Consider the following 20,922-nt stretch of genomic DNA (forward strand, 5'->3'; position numbering starts at 1 on the left):
CTAAATAGACTAAAGCACCGCCGGAGCAGGTCCCTAGAGGCACGTGCTAACGCATATTATAACACCCTCCCTTTTATGGATAAGGAAAAGAAAACTAGCTTATAAATACACAATACGAATAAGCATGAATTGATAAAGAAAGTAACTGAGCTCTGTGATAACGCGCTAAAGGTCTTAGTGTCCTAAGTGTTCTTAGTGTTCATGGCTTCATGTCAAAACAAAGTCATTTAAGTGTTTTGGTAGACGACGCTGACGCACTGATCGTCTAAGCTCCGGCTTGGGTGGTGACGTCACTGCAGCTGAAGGAACTTCCGAGCCACTCGGAGACGAACTTCCTTGACTGGAAGCGGGTAGACTAACTTCTCCAGAAGAACTTGTCTGCGAGTCGTACGACTGTGCAAAAGAGGAAGCGGGCACCTCTGGTACCTCAGCAGATATCTCATTAGGCATCTCGTCTGTCACTGGCGGTGATGTCTCATTTGTCAAACGTAGGTGAACACGGTTGCGACGCACAACATTGTAAGGCGTCTCGACCTCGTACGATCTCTCGTCCAGTCGCTTTCGTACAATTCCTTTCTGCCATTCGCGCTTGCCCAACTGGAACGGTTTCAGTCTCACAGTATCTCCTCTCTTTAACGGATCCAGATCAATAGCACCTCTGTTGTAATACTGAGCTTGTCGCTGTTTGCGCTGTTCAAACTTGGTTTGGCACCGCTCACTGTCTGGAACTGCCTGTGGTGCAAGCAGGTTAGCTGTCATCGGTAGTAGACTTCGAGCCCTTCTGTTGAAGAGGCGCTGTGCTGGACTAATTTGGATACCGGCAGATGAGGTGTTAAGATGATCGAGTAAGGCTAGAAAAGCATCCGATCCACTGGACTTGCACTTCCTGAGAATTTTCTTAGCCTCCTTCACTGCACTCTCTGCTTTACCATTTCCTTGGCTGTGGTGTGGACTGCTGGTCAGATGTTCAAAGTCCCAGTCTTTCGCGAATTTCAGGAAATAGTATGACGTAAATTGTGAACCGTTATCTGTCACCAGCTGCTCGGGAATACCGTGGCGCGCAAAGTGGGCCTTTAACTTCCTGATGACACACACCGACGAAGTAGATCTTAAATGGTCCAGTTCAAAGAAATCGCTGTAATAATCTGAGTTGACTAAGTAGGTTTTTCCTTCAAGCTCAAACAAATCTGCAGCCACTCGTTGCCAGAGTCGATTTGGTGTCTCCGGGGACATCATTGTTTCCTTGACTTGACCCCGCTCAAACTCTCGACGTGCCTCACAGGTTGACACATAGAATAATGTCAGCTGTCATCCCGGGCCAATAGAGACACTCACGGGCTCTGTTTAGACAGCCATTAACCCCATGATGTGAGTTGTGAATTCGTCTTAACAGCTCGCTCCTCGACGCTCGTGGAACGACGACGCGTTCTCCCTTAAAGATGAGACCATCCTGGATCGACATCTCATCACGCATGTTGAAGTAAGGAGAAATGACACTAGGCACGTTACTCTTATGCTCTGGCCAGCCCTTCTGAATCACGGCTTTCAGCACTTGAAGAGAGTCATCTGCTTCGGTATCTCGCTGAATCTGCAGAAGCCTTTCTTCCGATACGGGCAGATACTTCATCATGTTGATTGTCTCGAGCGCATTCTCGTCTTGCTCACCGGCAGGGAGAAATGCTCTCCAGAGGGTATCGGCCAGAAACATCTTGCTTCCCTTCTCGTACCTCACCTCCAGGTCATACTTCTGAAGACGAATTATCATGCCTTGCAAGCCCTTGGGGGCACGGTGCAAGGGCTTCTTGAAAATTGATTCTCGTAAATCACCAGACTTTTTCACAGCAACAACAAACTGGCTTACCCATTCAGTCGGCTGATCCACAGAAGCAATAACTTTTAGATCCTGCAACCTTTTGAGTTCTGCCTTGAATTTTTCCTTTACAGATACAGGTACTTTCCTGGCTCGGAGAATCACTGGTTGACAAACCGGATCAACTTGCAGATGAACCTTTCCAGGTAGCTTGCCAAGGCCATTATCAAATACATCTGGGTATTTGTTAGTAAGATCGTTTTCTAAATTCTCCACAACGCTTACAAAGCTCTCCTTGTGTACGGTTAACAAACCCATCTTCTCGGTAGCGTTTAAACCCAGGAGTGGAGTTAGATTCTCCTTGACGACTAAGAATCTCACTTTATACCTTGTATTAGTTCGGGAATTGACAACGGGCAGAGCACACGTCCCAACAGGCTTGACTTTGGTGCCATTCCACATGACGAGGGACTGGGAACAAGGCTCAAGATCCACACCTTTCACATGTTTACATGGCACAATGTTGGCACTGGTTCCACAGTCAATTCGAAATCTCACGGGTTTCTGCTGAACCAGCACCTGAGTAAACACAGCTTTATCCTTCATAGCTTGAACTCTTACAACACTGATCTCTTCCAAGTCTTCGTCGCTCTCAAAGGCGTTAACCGCGGCATCTTTGCACCCTTTCGCAAAATGATTCTTTTTCTTGCACCGCTTACACACTTTGTCCCACGCAGGGCACTTCTTTCTCTCAGGGGCATGTTCATAGTCACAAAACTTGCACGAAATTTTCTTTCCCGACTGTCCGTCCGGCGTCGGAACTCGAGGCTTCTCTTTCTTAGACTTGACCTGGTTTATGTTGTCCACCGGTTCCGATAGCGACTTCCTGTGCAGCGCCGTAACTTCTTCGCTGCGGCAGATATCGATACACCGATTCAAAGTGAGATCTCGAATTTTCAGTAGCTTCTTGGTGGTCTGCTCATCTTTTAATACCAAGCACAATGCGATCACGGATAAGACTATCGCGCAAGCAGTCACAAAAGTTGCATGTCTTGGCCAACGTTTTCAGCTCAGCAACAAAACAATCGACCGACTCGGTTGAAAGCTTATCCCGCTTATTAAAACAGCATCGCTCGTAGATCACATTGACTTCTCCAATGCAGTGTTTCTCCATTTTAGCCATTACCACTCGCCAATTATTCGAATCCTCGCCCTCGATCGGTGTAGCTAAATGTTTTGATAACTTTCAAAGCTTCATCGCCGATCGTGTGCTTGAACATCGCAAGCTGATATTGAGAGCTTTCTCGGTCTAGCCTAGAAATAACAAAATAGTTGTTGTACTTTTCCTTCCAAAGTCTCTAGTTCTCGGCTACTTCTCCGCTGGGCCGCAAAGCAAGAGGTTGAGGCGGCGAAATTTGATGAAACATTGGAGACTGGTTCGTTGAAGGTTGAGCAACTGTAGAAGAGCTTCCACTGGTTCCACTGTGGCCTTCCTCATCGCTCACGTCGCTGACAGTTCAATTCGTCGACGACCAAGAGAAACCAGACCAATTTTCCGCTCGTTGCCACCATGTAATATTATGAAGGACACACACGGAGCAAAACGAAATACACTTTACTCGAACTCCACACGATTACAACTGAACTTCAAGCTATAACAGAATACTAAATAGACTAAAGCACCGCGGGAACAGGTCCCTAAAGGCACGTGGGCACGTGCTAATGCATAATACATAGATTTAGGCCAGCCTAAAAGCGTAGCTGCTGGGCCGGGTTGTTCAAAGCCCGATTAGGCTAACCCGGAAAAGGTAGAATTTTGATTTGAGTTTTGTAACTCTGCGGTGAGGTTTTCTGTATATTGTTTGGCCTTCCGTTTTGAGTTTTAATAATCACCCTATACACAAAACAAAACAGCAAAAAACATTTGTATAAAAGAAAAAGTTATAATTTGGTTAACTTTTAATCCTGGGTCAGCGTGAACCGGCTTCCAAGCAATCCTGCCCTGTTTCCAACATGTTAACCTAATATGCGCCCACGATCCAATCGATAACCAGCACTTGGTCAGCGGTCAACTTCAAAAAAACACATGACCTCGAGGAGCTGTAAACTCGAGCCCGCGATATGATCACGTGATTCTGGTCAGCGGATACCTTGTTTTGACAGGTGTCAATTGATCATAACATGGATGTCCAATATCAAGGAAGTACACGGTAAACTAAGGCTGCGTGTCTGCCAACCTATTATTTGGAGTATGGCCGCCATGTTGGGCAACTCCGTCGCCGTCGTCGCCGTCGTGCGTACGCGCCCACGAGCAATACCGCTAGCCATGATAACCATGAGAAAATCAACTCATGGGTTTCTCTTTCTTTCCTTTATGAGTATGGGGCTCCGCTTGGTGGCCCTTCGGGCCGCCGGAGCTCCGCTATTGCAACAGATTGTAGCAATAACCCCATTTTCTGTGCCACAATCGCTTCTTAGTTTGACTGGACAACCTCCACATTCAACACATTGAAGAAAATTTTTGGCAGGAACTTCGGGACTATTGTTTGAGCGTTCCAATCGTAGCCACGTTATCTTTCTGCTCCATCCATCAATACAACCGTGTACCGTCAATAGGAAAACCGAAAAGTTTTAGTTTGTCATAACCGTCAATGTGCCAACAATAGTCTCTAAAACGAAGACCCTAAGACCCTAAGACCCTAAAACCCCAAAAACTCTAAAACGAAGACCGCCTAATTTTCTAAGCATTTTGTACCTGTGGTAAAGTTTTGCTCCTTCTTTATCCGGCCAATTTTGTTCATATTGGTGTCGATGGTTTATTCGCCATCTTGAGCTGAGTAACCAGGCTCCCACACTTGGCCGGAAGTTAGGCTACCTACCGATTTGCTTCCTTCTGTCAATCATATGGAAGAAGAGAGAGCGCGCGATTTATGGACAATTTAACTAAAAAACTGCTCGTGTTTTGGAACACGAATCACAGGGTGCTAAAGAAAACTGACTCTCGCTGTCTTAGATTCTAGCCCGTAAGCAGACTCCTTGTTAGTTGAGAACAAGACGAGATGGGACTTCCTAGGCGAACAATAACAAACCTGAAAGTGAAGAATGATCATCGCAGTAAATTTCCAATTTAAGCAATTGGAAAGAAGCCTGAAAAAATCAGGGCTTCAACGGGATTCGAACCCGTGACCTCCGCGGTACCGGTGCGATGCTCTACCAACTGAGCTATGAAGCCACACATTGGGAGCGAGGTCAATTTATTGAGTTCATATCTTCCCGTGAGGAGTGAAATGATGAGAAGATATGAACTCAATAAATTGACCTCGCTCCCAATGTGGAGTGAAATGATGAGAAGATATGAACTCAATAAATTGACCTCGCTCCCAATGTGTGGCTTCATAGCTTAGTTGGTAGAGCATCGCACCGGTATCGCGGAGGTCACGGGTTCGAATCCCGTTGAAGCCCTGATTTTTTCAGACTTCTTCTTTCCAATTTCTTAAATTGGAAATTTACTGCGATGATCATTCTTCACTTTCATCTACAACCGCAGTTCATGTATGAATTATTTCATATAAACTTCTCAAACTCATTAATAATTCATCAAGTTTAAACAAAGGAAATCATGACCGTGACGGTCTTTGGATATCCGATCTTAATTTGCATAGATTTTTACGATTTTAATTCTCCGTTTTCTCCTTAGTTTTAGTCTCGATTGAGAAGATATATCAAACACTCAAGACAGTGTTTGACCACATTTCCAAACACCTCGAAGTTCGTCAAAAATACTCCGCTGCGCGTCGTATTTTCAACTCTCTTCTCGGAGTTTGGAAATGTGGTCAAACACGGTCTTTCGTGTTTGATATATTACTTTTCATAATAACAAACCTTTTACGAGTGACTATCATGTCCTCATAACAAAACTGTTACATTGAACTCTGTTGGAGCTCTGATGAAGGTGGACTGAAGCCACCGAAAATTTAGAACACACAACAAAAATCGGATTAAAAGAACTTTTCAAAATGTCTATCAGCGGGTCGCAACACTTGAACTGAGTATTTTGAGTTAAACATGAACATGCATATGAGCAGATGTAAGACGGGAACTTTCTGCCAGCTCCAGTCGGGCATTATATTTGAAATGAAGTTGATACAATTGTTGACCTACTACACACATATAAGGGAATAGCCAAACGAGGTTGCCAAACTGGCCAAATTTTTCGGTGCCCTGGATAGGGTAGTAAGGCAAAGCTTTTCTCTTCGAGATTGGGAGGGGCGAGAAAAATCGGTCGTGTAAGTTTGAGCATAAAAGCGCGAAAATATTACCTTTTTCTAAGTTTTCGTCATAAAAAAATCCTCAATATTTCGAAGATAGAAAGTTTCTTTACATTGATCGATATATTTCGCGCTAATTAAACCTGAGAACGAGGTTGTTCACGATCTGACGTCGCAGTACGTCACAAGCTTCCTGTTCTATTTATCAATCTCCATGGCAACAAAGGCCCATTCCCCCGCGCCCAAATTCACTTTACATAAACAGACTATGGTGACAATGGCGATCGGATGCGTGATTCATTCAGAGAAAAATAGCTAGCTTTTGCAGTCGATAGCGGGGTTCGATCTTCGAAATCTTTTGTAAGTATGAACAACGAAGCATCCACACCTTTACTTCATCTGATCTTAATGGCCTTTCGTTAATTTGGGTTGAGAAAATTGTATTCAAACAGCTGTAGACATTCGATTTCCTCTCTCAATTTCAATGCAGGTTTTACACAATGACTCCTGTTCATGGAGCGAACGGTACGGCAACTTCGTCGAGGGCTTCGTCGACAGTTGTCATGAACCAGAAGGAGAGGATAAATGGCTGGTCTTGTCCGTGGCATCCTTTACAGTTCGTGGCGTGGTTTTTCCTTATCGTCTTCTCTATATCTTACTTCGGTGTTTTTGTGTTCTACCTCCCAAAAGAGTGGCAAGCAGCTGGTTTCATTGTATCCTTTTATAGTACTTTCTAACTTTCGCAGCCTCCTTACTACTGCAAGCAGTCAGCAATGTGCACTTTTTACCACAAGGGTTATAAATATGTGGTAGGCAGATATAATGCCTTGAATTATTGAGATTTGTTGCCTAGTAGAGCTTGTAAGATGCGCTAATGGCTGATCGTGCGTCCAATGCAAGCTCCATATGTAGTTTAAGTCTCGTTACTACTGGACCTACTGCTTGAGCATCAACAAATACATCAGTGGATAAGTTTAAGAACGATACACGTATGTACCATGTAGGTACATTTTCACATTTCCTGGATTTCTGAGAGGGTTGAATCGAACGGCGCTACACCAGAATACCGCGCTGAAAGGGAATCAATATAACAGAACCACTGATCATGATTATATAAGCTAAGCTTGCATATTTCACGTCCTTTGCGATGCCTTTTCAATATGAACCGTTAATAAGCTTATAAGCTCAAATATAATATGAAATATTTTGTGAATACCCAACATGGTTTGATGACCTTTACTCACAATCTTTAGAGTTAATATTCATTGCGTCACTGTGTGTTTTATGTTAATGTGTTTAAGCTTATGTTTTAGTGTATATTTGAAAGAAAATTATGGAAAATTAGGTTTGGTGTCATGTATTTTCCTCGTGTGTCTCTAGTCTTGCGTGTTAGTAAAAAAATTAGCCGTTTGTAGAGTAGATAAGGCGTTGTAGTATAATACTTGCTTGTTATAATGAACACCTTGAAAAAACGGACTTTGTCAAAAATAGTTAATTGTAGACCACACATACACACTGGGCAAGAAAATGCTATGGAATAATTTTATATGTCGATGTGTTGTCTTCTGGCTGTTTAATAACAGACAGAATATCAGCCTACTTGTACATATAGAAGTTGCAATTGATTTTTCTTTTGGCTGCTGTAGTTGGCGCTTAGTCGACTACCAAAGTCAATAAAAACCGAGAGCAAAAAATTTATTCATTCTTTTAAATATCATAAGCTTGAATGTATTTTCTTCCAAATTTTGTTTTCCTTTTCAATAAAAATTATGTGTGGTTAACTTCACATCAACAGCTTTCATCAGCAAACTGTGCACATACTCTGTTTGTGTAGAGGGCAGCAAAGAGGGAGTTGAGATCAATCCCATTTCACACACAGATTTTAACAAAATTCACGCATCACGTATATATATGTACTGTCAGCTAGTTTTAACAAGCCTTGGTACACTTTTAAAATTTTGTTTCACAAATTCAGGAATCATTAATTTTATGTCTTTCCTTGCTTTTCCTATGTCACACAGAAATTTTTACCCTCATCGCAATTGTGACACAAGCCCTTTGCCCCCCTGTAACCAGGATGTACATAGACAGTTAAGCTGTATAAGATTTTTTCCTTTGATAATTTGTTGATGCCACTGTAAAATTTATAGATGCTTTTTTATAAAGAATTTTTTTGCATTATGGTGGTTTATCTTTTTTTATATAGAGTGCATGTAGTAATTGTACTTTCACAAATGATCAAAAAGTCAGACTGACAAGACACAAAAGAACAACTTAATGAATGTGTAGTGGTTCATTATAACCCTTGGTACAATATTATTTGTATTGATATTTTCCTTTACTTCATATACGTAATGATATTTTACCATACAGCAGAACAAAGGAAAAAACCAAATTGAATTATTAGCTAAAAGCCTACAGTTAATTCTGAGAAACAGTGCAACCTACAGAGTACTCACTAATCTGCTTGCAGATTAGTGAATAAGCTGTAGGTTGCGCGTGCAATGCATGATTTCCAAGAGCAATGTCAGGTACACGGACAGCGAAGTAAGAACATGGCTTGTCAAAAATAAACTGCGTTTGGTGCGATAAATGTGTTTGTCGTTATTTTCTTTAAAACAGTGTATAATAAAAGATATATCCTTAGATTCGGTTTTTGTGACATCCAAAATCATCAAGGTCTCAGCTAGTGTTAGCAGCCTCAGCCTTCGGCTGATAACACTTAACTTGACCTTGATTATTCCAGATATCACAAAAACCTCATCCAATAATTGTGTAAAATCTGCAGGTTATTAGGGACATTATGAAAATCTACGTGTATGTATTGTTTAAAAAAAATATCCTTCTCTTTTCATTAAATGAGAGACTCTACAATATGATTCCTTAAAATACAACTTGACATACGTGGATTAAATGTGAAATTAGAAATAGGCAAATCTGGTTTACAGCCGATCTCTTTCAGAGCAAATGTTAATTATAATTTATTATAGTTTAGTTGATTAATCCCTTGACCAGCAAGTTTAGATTCCAGGTGGTTTCTGTGCTGTACACATTATTTATCACCTTATGGCGCTGACATATGACCCAGCAGACCCTAACATCAGAGGTGGAACAAAGAAAGCCAAAGCAATCTTTGATAGAAGCCAACATCAACATGTCATTGAGAACTGTCACTGTTACATTTGTCAAGCAGATGTGTAGGTTTCTTTTCAATGTTTACATTAAAGATCTACATGTATAATTCATTAACTGGATTATAAACTTCCAGTCATATTTTTATGTATAGTTTTTGTACAGTATATTACAGATGTTTTCTTCAGGCAATTGGTAATTAAACCAGCTCATTAACAAGCCTAGATGACTTTTCTGACCTTGGCAGCTGCAAAGTTTATCCAAGTCTTGTTTTTTTCTTTTTCATGTGAAATTACAGATGGAGTTAACATCTCTTTTGCCTGGTGAAATGAGTAGGCCCTTAGCAAAATTGTGATGAAGTGGCTTTTTGAATAGATTCTTGTTCATTTGGTTAACAATTTATACTTATGTACCCATTTGTACTCTGAAGAGGTGCTGCAAGGGTACATTTTCTTGCCCAAGAACCCATAGGGAATGTTTTGGGCCAGGCTCAAACTGTAGTCCTCCACAGCACATTGGTTGTAAATACACAACACTCAATGTCAGCAGTAATTCAGGGTACTTCAATTTAGTTAATATGAATATTATTGTTAATTTAGTTATGAACATTATTGTATTCTCTGTCCAACAGTGGCCCCAAAAGCAAACATTGCTCTGTGTGTAACAAGTGTGTTTCTGATTTTGATCATCATTGTAAATGGCTAAACAACTGTGTTGGAGGCCAGAATTACAAGTAAGCAAATTTTTTCCATATAATATTTGATGTTAAATATATCTCTGTACTGAAGACATGATTGATCATGGCAGTTATATGTCTTCGTGTCTTTCTCCACAGTTTAAAGATAATTATGATATTTCATATATTCACTTTTACCTCTGCACTAAAAGTAGCTGTAACTAGAACATAAAGCTGTATTAAACAGTTGTTTTAGTTTAGAACTAAACAAGTGGCAATGACTAACTGCATAAATTGCAAAAATGTCTAACCACTTAACACTTCATGCATCTAAATAGTTGTACTTTTCTTGTAAAGGTTTTTTATGGGTGGGGAAGGGGAATGGGGAGCCTCAAGGCACATGACTGGTGGGCTCGTAAGCCCAACTGGCAGGGAGGGTGGGTGTGGGAGAAGACAAAACACTGCTAAATGTTTTGTACATTGTCTATAAAAAGCATTTTAATATTATTAACATTTTCTGTCTGTTCATTCGCAGGTTATTTATTGGTTGCATTACCAGTGCCTTTGTTTTGGCAGTAGTGGTATTTGCAATTACTCTGTATGTTCTCATCATGTTCTTTATAGACAAAGACAGTTTGAAGTCCTTGACAGGTAAACAGTTTATCACCTTAAGTTGTATTTTTAAAATAAAATTGTGGTAGTGCTGAGTGCTTTGATTTGGGTAGCTGGAGCATATAATTTGCATGGACTATGTAGACTATACTGACAATAATTATTGACGATGACTGTAGCTGACAATTTTCCATGCTCCTTACCTTAGTTTATTTTATACAAGAAATAATGGAAAAAAACGATTAGTATAAAGTCAGAGTCAGGGAATAATGAGCTCCTGTGGAAGTATTTCAAAGTGTCAGAGGCATGTACTAGATGTAGCAGGTTTTTATATTAATTTTACATGTATATAATTGTTGGCAAGCAATGATTATTGCTATATTACATGTAAGTTAGAATCTGAGACCATTTTCTTTGTGATCTTTCAGGAGGACAATTCAGAGTGTTTGTACCTATCTCATCAGATGTAGCATTTGCAGCATATACTGGAATTGTGGTGACACTATTGCTTCTTTCTATTGCACTTCTTGGACATCTTCTAGGATTTCATATTTACTTAAGTAGGTGTCTTGCTTGTACATTGTATTTTGTTGCTCAGGAGTATTCATTTTTGGTTCCTCTTGTTTTCAAGTGCAATCCATCCTTTTGATGCATTCATTAATACATAACATTGAATGTCAGGGGCACCCAAGAGCGTAGATCAGCAGAATAGTTGCATGTATACAGCTGTATGTAGGTGGTGTCTTTACTGGCTGCCGGGAGACAGTTTTGCTTTGGCTTAGCTAATGGGAAGTATATTTGTCAAGCTCATGAAGGTATTGTGGGGAATGGTCCCAGGGAAATGGTTTCAGATGGTTTGAAGATGACGCCATTCCACTGACAGGAATTGTGGCTGAATCTGTTTACACCAATGGAAGGTTGAAATTTAGGATGCCTGGTGATGTGTTGATGCCATTGAAGGTGTAAATGTGGCACTGCTGTCACAGTCTATTGAAGATTTCGAAATGAGCACTAGATATTGTAGTTTGGTTGTTGCAGGGATGTTTTGAAAGACCCTACTTACAATGTAGAAATATTGTAAAAATGAACTTTGGATACATTTCTCCTGAGATCAGTGTATCTAGCCACTGTGCTTTCGGTATGAAGGATGGAAAGGTAATATTGTTACTGACAGTAATAGTATTAACTAACGGCATTTTGTTTTCCTTTTTTAACAGTTTGTCATAAAATGTCTACATATGAATTCATTGTCAGTTCAAGAGACAGTCGACCTAATCTTTCTGATGTTGAAGCAGGCACAAAGTCTCCAGCAAGTAGAAAATTATTTAAGGTATTTGCTCATTTCCTTCTCCTAGAAAACCCCAGAAGGTCCACTGTGATTTGATGACGTGCAATGTATATGCATAAATTATGTAATTGTGAAATGTCTGATTGACTGTCACAGATCAACTTCAATAATCCTGGAACTTTTTTTATTTGAGACTAGCATTCTGGGGTTGGTTTGCGTATGCTGTGCAGTCAGATTTTTTGGCCTTCTGTGTCTGAGATGGGCTCTCGTTTTTGCTCTGATGAAGGCCCCTATAAAATGATCCCAGTCATAAGCAGGCTGAGGTTCCGGAAGTCGGCTGTGATCTTCTTTAATTCCTATATCCCTTGAAGATGATACATTACAATATTTTTGTATTGTCTCATGATGATATTGTTCACATGAGAAAACTGGCTGGCCCAGTGAAAAAGACCTCAGCAGTGTAGTGTCAAGTGTTTCTGTGAGGAACCCAGACTGCTTATAATGAATGTAACTTACAGCTTGTCATAATTTTTCCATTTATAGAATAAAGTAAAGCCTGAAGAAGACAGGAGAGAAAGCGTGGAACCTGTGAGGTGAGACAGCGATCATCACACGTGATATTAGCTTATGGACAGGTCCAATTCCAAAACAATAGTACATGTAACGTTCGCGAAAACTGTGACGGTATTCGTTGTCAAGGTTCAAAACTTGATTTAACCTTGGTTAAAAGATGTATGACTTACTGAAGAAGGGCGAAGCCGAGATTTTTAGATGGGACACTCTCGTCTCCATGCAGCACTTGAACGTACCAGTTCACAGTTATAACTCTGATTTTTATCGTTTTCCCTGGATATTTCAGGTTTGAAATAAGTGATAATGGCAGATCGGAAGGATCTGAGGACTCTCTTCCCAACGAGACAACTGTTAAGTTCATAAGTGAAGTCAGTTCTAAGGTATGTTTGTTTTAATTGTTTTAATGGTAGTCTGTCTCAAAACTTGTTACCTTACCCAGTGTGCTGGAGAACGTTCGTAAGTCGCTTTTATCTTCGTAAAACCGAAACCAAAGTACATGTAGCTAATCAGGCCAATCACAAAGTATACAGAAAATCCAATGAACCAATCAAAACTCGAACATAAAGTATGTTGCTGCGTGTGCGAGCGAGTCATTATTGGTTTTGGTTTTACTTTGATTATATGAAAAGGTGGCGCTAATGTCTTAGCCAAGAGTGGAGCATAGTAATGCAAAACGAATTAGTTTTCAACACTTAAGTGAATCTCGCTCTAATTACTGGGATGTATGTGTTTTATTCTTGGAAAATGGGCTCACGTTTCGCACTTTGTTTCACACTAGGCCGCTGCTAAACAGTGTCGATCCAATACGGAACATGAACCTTTACAAATCCAGGATTCATCACCTAAAGAATCTTCAGTTGTTAATAAAGACTATTCACCTCAAGGTATTACGGAACCTTCATCTTCAGAGGAATCCCTCAAGGAAATTACACCCACCACCCCTCGGGTGGTCATTCAACAGCCAGCTAACGTTGAAATACCATCCACGCTGGAGCCGAGGCACGCGGGAATTTCCACTGACCAATACGGTGTTGACACCTCATTAGCCCAACCAGGGCCTAGTGGGGTGACGTTTGATAACGAAGGCGAAGAACTCGTTCCCAATCCTCGGAAAAAGAAAAAGAGAAAGGTGCGGGTCGACGAAGGGCTGAACACAAGGACTGGAAACAACGAGGAATGTGAACTTGTTGAGGTTGTTACTGAAGGTGGTACAGGAGGACATGTAGTCAATGGACAAGATAGTGTAGACGCTGCTATTCCGAAGAAAAAGAAGAAGAAAAAAGTCAAGAGCTCTGCGCCTGAAAGTTTACCTCCTGTTATTATTCGGCGACCACTTCCGCAATTACAACTCGAAGATTAGAATCAAATTTCCTTTCAAAGAAAGTAATTTTAAATTTTTATTAAACTGTTGTGAACACTGAATGCTCATGACAAACTAACAAACAAGGTAAATTACATTCAATTTTATCTTTATTTTACGAGCTGAAAGTTAATTTCTTGTTCCTTTAATTTTAATGTAAATATAACGATCGCTGTGTCGAAGGAGTTAATAGAAGTTACTTAAGTATCAAGTAATTTTAATAATCATAAAAGTGGAACTTGCTAGAACCATATTTTTGCGAAATGCCATGCTACAAGGCTCGTTGAAAGTAATTTTACACAGAGTAAATGTACATAGAAGAAAGTTATTTCTTAACCTTCAAGAATATAATATTTATTGCTTAGACAAGTGGCTAAGTAAAAGCTACTTTTAAGAAGTTGACGATTTTCAAAAAATCGTGCCTTCAAGACAGTAGAGCTATTTTGAATCAGTTATTTTTGAATAGATCATAACAGACTGTAAGATTTTGTGATAATCCAGCAAAGACAAGTTCTTGAGACAAGACCATTTTATCTCTATAAATTGGCTTCTTATTGTAAATACATGATGTCAATTCAGAATGTTCTAGACTTAAAAAGTTGTACTTTAGGTATTATTTATAATCATCTTTCAATCTGTAATAGCTATCTTAAGGTTCACTGTTTAATTTATTGCACGCACACGAAGCGGAGTATATAGTAATATTTATTATGCACTGTCTTTAAATGGCCGTATCTACCTAGAAGAACGAATAATGCGTCGAGCATGAAGTACGTCTAGGCAATTACAAAACGCATAAAGCTGTTGTGCTGACAGAAAAGCCATTTTGAAAGTGACGGTGAGTTGCTTGGTTACAAATTGTAGTTAAGCGGTTCGCCTGACAGATACGATTGTCTGTTTTATGCTTTTGGAATTTACCTAAACGCTTATTTGTTTGCCTCGGTATGAAATACGGTCAGTTTTAAAGTATTATTTATTGATAAACTAAACAAGTGTGTTGTCTTGTTTTTACCAAAGTTAACGCTTGTGTAGAATTTTTTCCACAACATGATATCGCCCTTGCCTCTGTTTATGAGATTTTATTGCAAAATTCTTTCAGACTACGTTCACGAGTATTGGGTTATCAATAAATGGAAGCACTAACTAATCTAAGAACAACTCCAACAACAAACTGTTTTTAATTTTAAATGTCTTCATCATCACATGCCTTCACTGGAGGTAATATGTCTTAAAATCACAGTAACGTTTTTCACAAAACACTTTGTTTTAGGCCTGACCGTTAGACGTTTTTAAATTTCAATATTGTTTAAATGTCAACAAAATGGCCATGTCCTTGACCGACAAATATCAAACGGAATTTTACCAGAAGACCACGATCACGAAATTATAGTACCTGCAATCGAGGTTTTAGGGCTTTCACTACCGAGCGAAGAAGTTGAACAAACGCATGTAAAGAGTTTCCTCTTTACACGCCATCATTACCGTATACTTTACCCAACAGATCAACCTGGCTGTTGTTTGAAAATATACCAGTGTAGGATTTGTATTCAATTTAATGTTCTTTTCCATACTTTCTCATGGGCGGAGACCTTGAAGTACACTCTTGGCGAACGAAAACCAGTCTTCGTTACACTTGAAATTAGTTCCAACAATCAATGCATACTTGTCTCGCCTGCGACCTCTTGTGTTGCTTTTAAGTCTTTCTTTTAAGTGTTGCTTTGTATTCAATCAGTCTCCAGCAATTTTTAGGGCAGTGCCGTCTTACTTTAGTGTGTAAAGGTTGAAATCAGGAAAACCTCACTGGAACAGAAGACGGAATTTAACTGGCGAAGGAATTTTCCCGTTGACGCCCGAGCTCTCTAAGACATTCATCAAAAAGCCAATACACGCGTCTATAAGTACGGCGACAAACGTTCTCTTCCAGTTGATTTGATTTCGTTTATTGGCCGTTTGGAACAACATCAGTAAATATAACGATTACAATGTAGATATATAGGAGAAAACGGATATGATTAAACTCTTGACGTCTTTATAAGCATCGCATCAATATAATGAAATCCGTTTCCACTCATGAACAACACCCGTTAACTACCATCCGACCGAATAACGTTATTCGCCATGTAGTAACTGACCCAGCCTACGACAGGCGGGCAGACAGGTAAATATCCAGACTGTGTTTTCGTGCATTCGTGATACATGCAACATCGCTGAATTTAGAGTTTATTTTATGGAGTGCACAGTAGAAAAGAGATATTTCAAAATATCTACGGTAATTTTGCTGAAAAGTATTCTTTTTGACTTAAGAACGTATCAATACGTCAATATCTGTTTCCATCTTTTCTATCTGTTTCAACAAACTTAAGCTCATAGAGCTATAATCGTGTTATTCAAAAACGACAAGTCATTGAAAACCAAAATGATATTGCAGACCAAAATAGCAAATCTTTACGTCATTGTTGGTCACGAGGTTTTTATTTCGGACCTGTTCGACTTCGGTTCTTGATTCCATGAAAATGAAACAATATCGCTCCGGCTAAGAATGTTATAACTTTAAGCAGAGTTCAGTCCTGATGAAGCTAACTTATCAAAAACAGGTGTGTTTTTTAAACGTACTCCACATATAACACGATTTGTCGACAAAGAAGATCGGGATTTTGCTGTCGGTTTTACTCAGTGACTGCGTATAAAGTTTTTTTTTTTCCAAAAATACATAACATACGAGTCGTTTGTTTGATTTAGTAGACGGGCTAACCTAGGAGTGTCTGTTATCTCAACTGAGCCGGTGTCTAGCGATGAGAATTCAAGGTTGTTACGTAAGCGTCTTTTGAAACCGTTTTGCCGTTCTGTCCGAAAATGAAAATAAAATCTCCATTTATAAAATCATTGCGAACTAGATTAAAATAACCAGCTATTTTTATCGAAAATCATTTAGACACTCGGCCAAAACGTGGAAAACAATGCGGGTGTTTTCGGTATACGTAGACTGGGTCCTCTTTTCGCGCAAACTGCTAAACTGAACTGAAAGATATTTCAATACCGGTGTCCTTTCTTGATTTTACCTGACATGTGATGACCCACTAACGGTGTTAATGAAAATTTCCCCCCTGTGTAAGCTTTTTTCTCTCGCCAGAGAAAACTGAGTAGACGATGTAGAATGTTCAAAGCAATGTCACTCTTTAGTCCCCAATCTCTTTCTCTCCTTGATATTATGACTCCTAGGCTGAGGCCTGAAAGTCACTCCTCGCGGTGGAATAAAATGTATTCTGATAGGACAAAAATCTGAGGGAAGGTGAGAGTGGAGGAAATAAAAAGAGTGACATTCCTTTGAGTTTTACATCGCTACTTTGGAGACCGTTTAAACCGAGTTACGGAAAAACTGGTGGAATTTACTCACTGTTTTCATAAATTCAGACACGTGTGTACAACAACAAGTAAAGACATGACGAAAGTTCGTTTTTTTTTTTTTTTTTTTTTTAATGTAGAGCGCTTTTTGCCGTTTTGGTGTTCAGGCCTAGACAAAGAGCATTGGCTTTCGTCCGTTCTTAGATTTTCAGCCATTTCACGTATTGTAAATCACACCGGTCTTCTGAAGTTTTTTCAGACAATCCTTTAGATCTTTGACCGAAAACGCGTCTCCAAGTTCTGGGAGTGAAATCCCAAGATCAGTAATGGCCGACGCCCTTAATTTCACAAAAACGATTTGGTTTGGTTGCTTGTATTAATATACTATTTGGTTGCTTGTATTAATATGTTATGCTGTAATTTAAGTTTAACTTTTAATCTGGCAGTAAAGCTTGTTTTGTGTTGTTGTAAACTGTAATTTTGCGCGGCGACAAGTGAAGCAAACTAATTCATTTAACCTTATCACAATGCGGTGCTGAGTGTGCACAACTTTACTTATACCGCGCGAAAATAACGGGAGTTGATCGACCACTAAGTCCATTGGTAACCATTTTTCAACAAGTCTAATAAAATTCGATGAAGAAAGCTTAGATAATTACGTAAGTATCTTTGACTTTTATTTGTAACATTTCTCCCTCCGCAACGATGGAAAGCTCGGAGAACAAATTCGTTCGTCATAGAATAAGCTGCAAAGAAAAAGTAAACGGTGAATCTCTTGTGCAAAGGACAGTAAAAAGGAAGCAAGTCCTAAATAGTAATTAGAACTGAATCTTCTCGTCCTGAGCCATTTGTTAATCTATCATCAAACGATCCTACATGTTCTTTCTTCCGCTATGGCATAGTGTGTCTGCATACGAGCCAAGTGGCCATCAGACCGAAGCTTATCCCGGTTTCGGTAGCATGAGGCGACGACAAGGAATATTTCTACTGACCCCCTAGTTGGGATGCTAGTCCATCACAGGGTTACCCCCGGTATTAAGTTCGCCGGTACCTATTTATACACCTGGGTGGAGAAAGGCACTGTGAAAGTAAAGTGTCTTGCGTAAGAACACAACACAATGTCCCTGCTGTCTAGGGCTCGAACCCGGACCGCTCGACCCGGAGTCGACCACACTAACCATGAGGCCACCGCGTCTCCACCTTCTATGGCATGGCTGCAGATTAACATTTGAGTTTTAGCTAAACCAAGAAAACAGTAAACATCTCAAGTTTTCCGCGCAAGTTATTCAAAGTTTTAATTTCGCAATATAATTTAAAAATTGATCTGTAATTTTACATCAAAGTCACTGCCAAAGATGGACTACATAAATAGGAATTCTGTAAAGTTCATAAGGCGAACAAACAAATGTATGTTCCACACGGGCGCAGAACATTTTAAATGCTCTCAGACGCTAATAACAACACAAACCAAGGCACATTCTTATTGCAAACTCTTTCAACCACAGCTGCAAACGATGTTCAATCTTCTTTGTTTGAATGTCCTGTCAATTGCTTCTATTCTTCTTGAGACTGCTTTTCATAACTCGAATGCTGCAAATCAGGAAGACAGGCCCTCTAATGCACTGCTGAAAGTAGAGAGCGGTTTCTTCTCACCCCTGACACTAGCCTTTTTGCGCAGACGCTCTTTAGGCTTGTCACGCAATCTTTCGCCAACGTGACGAGCCCAAAGAGCGTCTGACACTGGACCCGAGAAATTCCATAGTGATGACGTACCTCTACAGAGATGTGATTGGTTGTTGCGCGTTTCTAAATTTTCGCGCGCAAGTAACAGCCAATCCGAGACTTATATTTTTCAGCAAAATCTCAGACTTCTTTTTCGTAGGAGAAGAATAGGTTGTAAGGCAACTGAACACAGTCGGACGGCAAATGTAATGCTGAACTCGCAGCACAGTAAGGTAGGATCACTGGAATTAAAACAATGCAACAATGGTAATGCTTCTTCTGATCCCACAACAAAACTTGCTTCTGTTTGATGCTGTGTGCCACTTGGAGACAGCTTGCTGATCCTGCCTTCCTTGAGAGCTAGACAGGTGCCAGTATTGGAACATCAAGAGAATGAATTACTAGTTAAACTGTCCACAGTTTCATTTTCAGAAGATCTTGTGCAGGGCACCGAGTCCAGTGAAGGTCTTCGGGGTCTGTCATGCGGTAGACGCCGTATGCTGGCAAGTTTTTGAGTCTGTAGTTTGACACATTCTAAGATTTCCCGCCCCTGCTGGGTCAGGAATTGAAAATGTCCTTCGCCTGTTTTACAGCCCCTGAAAATCAAAGTAAACAGTGACATGTTGTGTCGAAATTCCGTGAAAATGGTTACAAAGAAGTGTGAAAAAACCGTTTGCACTTATAACAACCTTGAGAAGCATACACAGTAAATCAGCGGTTTCATTAATGTTTTTAGCAGGAAGGCAACCGTTTTTCACAGGAGTGTAAAACATTTTGAACTTCTTTATAAGAAAAACTTTCCTCTGGATGGTCAAACAGGCGGGAAAAATCATCATCACAGCTGGTCAATTTGCCGGATGCCCGACCCTTAATGAAACCCCTGGTAAATACAAATTGGCCTACCATGTGTATGTGGATTAAAATGTGCTTTTGGTGACTTGTCAGTTATCAAATTCGCCTACCTCGACACAACTTAAAGGCAATTTTAAACTGATTAAAATTAATTCAAAAAGCTAGGAAGTATTTTAGCAGAGTTTATTTTTGTTGTTGTTGTTGTTGTTCTTTAAGCTTATTTGCTTTTTTGATCGAAGTCTCGCAAAAGCAGATTTCAAAGTCATGTTCCAAATTATGCAACAAAGATACTGCAGCCCATTGAGCTTAATATCCAGGACACTGGCAACACGTGCCTGACCAGGCTACAAAACATTGTGGGTTCTTACCTAGCTGCTTGAAATGTTAAAACTTTGTCAATATCCTGAAGGTGGGAAAGTCTTTGAAGTCGAAATCTTGGAAGATGATCCAACTCCCATTCTAAAACTCTTTCTCCTGTTTTTGCACTATGAAGGCATAAGTATTCTTTGCGAACAGTCATTAGATAGTTTCCTGTAAGTTCAAGTCTATCTGAATCCTCTGTTGGAATTACATTTACTTCATAAAGTCCTATAAAGAAAGCACATTTAGTCATAAACTACAGTTATCTTCAACATAGAGTACTTAATTATATTACCTCTGTCCATAAATTTTTCAATTTTGCCTAATGACATTTTGTAAGAAATGATCATAGGGTTTCAGGGAAGTCATGTCAGGAATAACTAACAACCATCCATGTCACCCCTCTGTGTTGTCAGATTCCTCACATATGGCTCAGACCTACGTGACCCCAAGAAAAATTGCGTGGTCTGCTCCAAGTTAGAAAATTGTAAAATTTTGCAGAATCTTGTTTGATTGAGTGCAAGAAGACAAAATTAAGGGGTTTCCAAAGCTTTTTCAGTTCTCTATTGTTACTGCAAAGCAAATTAATATGCACTTGTTCATAATTTTCTAGGTCATATAACATCATATGAAAGCCTGAGAAATTAAGGATCTCCACTAGTTACTTGTGATAATTGAAAATTCTTTCAAACTGCATGCACTCGCCTAAAGGCATGAATGTGCAATTTTGAGAGAATCTTCAAATATCAACTGTAGTGTTAATCCTAAATCGCACATTCACATTCATACGATTATCCATAGTTATGCTTGAAAATGACAGATTGGACTGATGCCAATTAATAAGTAAATGAAAGAAAGGCAGAAGCAAGGTGAACGCAAAAGAGGCCGGTAGTTTATGGGAGGCAGAAGAGGGCAAAAAACCCAGAA

The 20,922-nt window shown here is 39.8% G+C and overlaps 3 protein-coding genes across 3 annotated transcripts in view; 1 reads left to right on the forward strand and 2 right to left on the reverse strand.

Moving 5' to 3' along the window:
• Positions 1-1,276: 1,276 nt before the first annotated feature.
• On the reverse strand, positions 1,277-5,677 carry LOC145466066 (uncharacterized). The gene is made up of 2 exons (XM_081449848.1): positions 5,652-5,677; positions 1,277-5,572 (listed from the first exon to the last, which is right to left on the reverse strand). The coding sequence occupies exon 2, from the start codon at positions 2,414-2,416 to the stop codon at positions 1,277-1,279; it is 1,140 nt and encodes a 379-aa protein (XP_081305974.1). The 5' UTR covers positions 2,417-5,572; positions 5,652-5,677.
• Positions 5,678-5,970: 293 nt separating this feature from the next.
• On the forward strand, positions 5,971-14,877 carry LOC145465506 (uncharacterized). Its single transcript, XM_081449290.1, has 10 exons — positions 5,971-6,438; positions 6,569-6,791; positions 9,103-9,275; positions 9,842-9,943; positions 10,422-10,537; positions 10,927-11,058; positions 11,716-11,828; positions 12,330-12,379; positions 12,646-12,739; positions 13,138-14,877. Exons 2-10 carry the CDS (start codon positions 6,579-6,581, stop codon positions 13,717-13,719), a joined length of 1,575 nt encoding a protein of 524 aa, XP_081305416.1. The 5' UTR covers positions 5,971-6,438; positions 6,569-6,578; the 3' UTR covers positions 13,720-14,877.
• Positions 14,878-16,456: 1,579 nt separating this feature from the next.
• LOC145465467 (docking protein 2-like) overlaps positions 16,457-20,922 on the reverse strand; it is a 10,080-nt gene continuing 5,614 nt past the window's right edge. The window contains exons 3-4 of the mRNA XM_081449249.1: positions 20,004-20,223; positions 16,457-19,379 (exon numbers count right to left, since the gene is read on the reverse strand). Of these exons, the coding sequence (XP_081305375.1) occupies positions 19,169-19,379; positions 20,004-20,223 (431 nt within the window). The 3' untranslated portion in view covers positions 16,457-19,168. The remainder of the gene's footprint in view (positions 19,380-20,003; positions 20,224-20,922) is intronic.

This window comes from Orbicella franksi, chromosome 13, assembly GCF_964199315.1.
Source record: "Orbicella franksi chromosome 13, jaOrbFran1.1, whole genome shotgun sequence".
NCBI classification, from domain to species: domain Eukaryota; kingdom Metazoa; phylum Cnidaria; class Anthozoa; order Scleractinia; family Merulinidae; genus Orbicella; species Orbicella franksi.

Excerpts from the sequence above, each read along its gene's own strand:
- LOC145466066 (XM_081449848.1), bottom strand. The coding sequence starts at position 2,416 with ATGAAGGATAAAGCTGTGTTTACTCAGGTGCTGGTTCAGCAGAAACCC.
- LOC145465506 (XM_081449290.1), top strand. The coding sequence starts at position 6,579 with ATGACTCCTGTTCATGGAGCGAACGGTACGGCAACTTCGTCGAGGGCT. Across the intron at positions 11,829-12,329 it reads CAAGTAGAAAATTATTTAAG|AATAAAGTAAAGCCTGAAGA; the intron begins GTATTTGCTCAT and ends TTCCATTTATAG. Across the intron at positions 12,380-12,645 it reads GAAAGCGTGGAACCTGTGAG|GTTTGAAATAAGTGATAATG; the intron begins GTGAGACAGCGA and ends TGGATATTTCAG.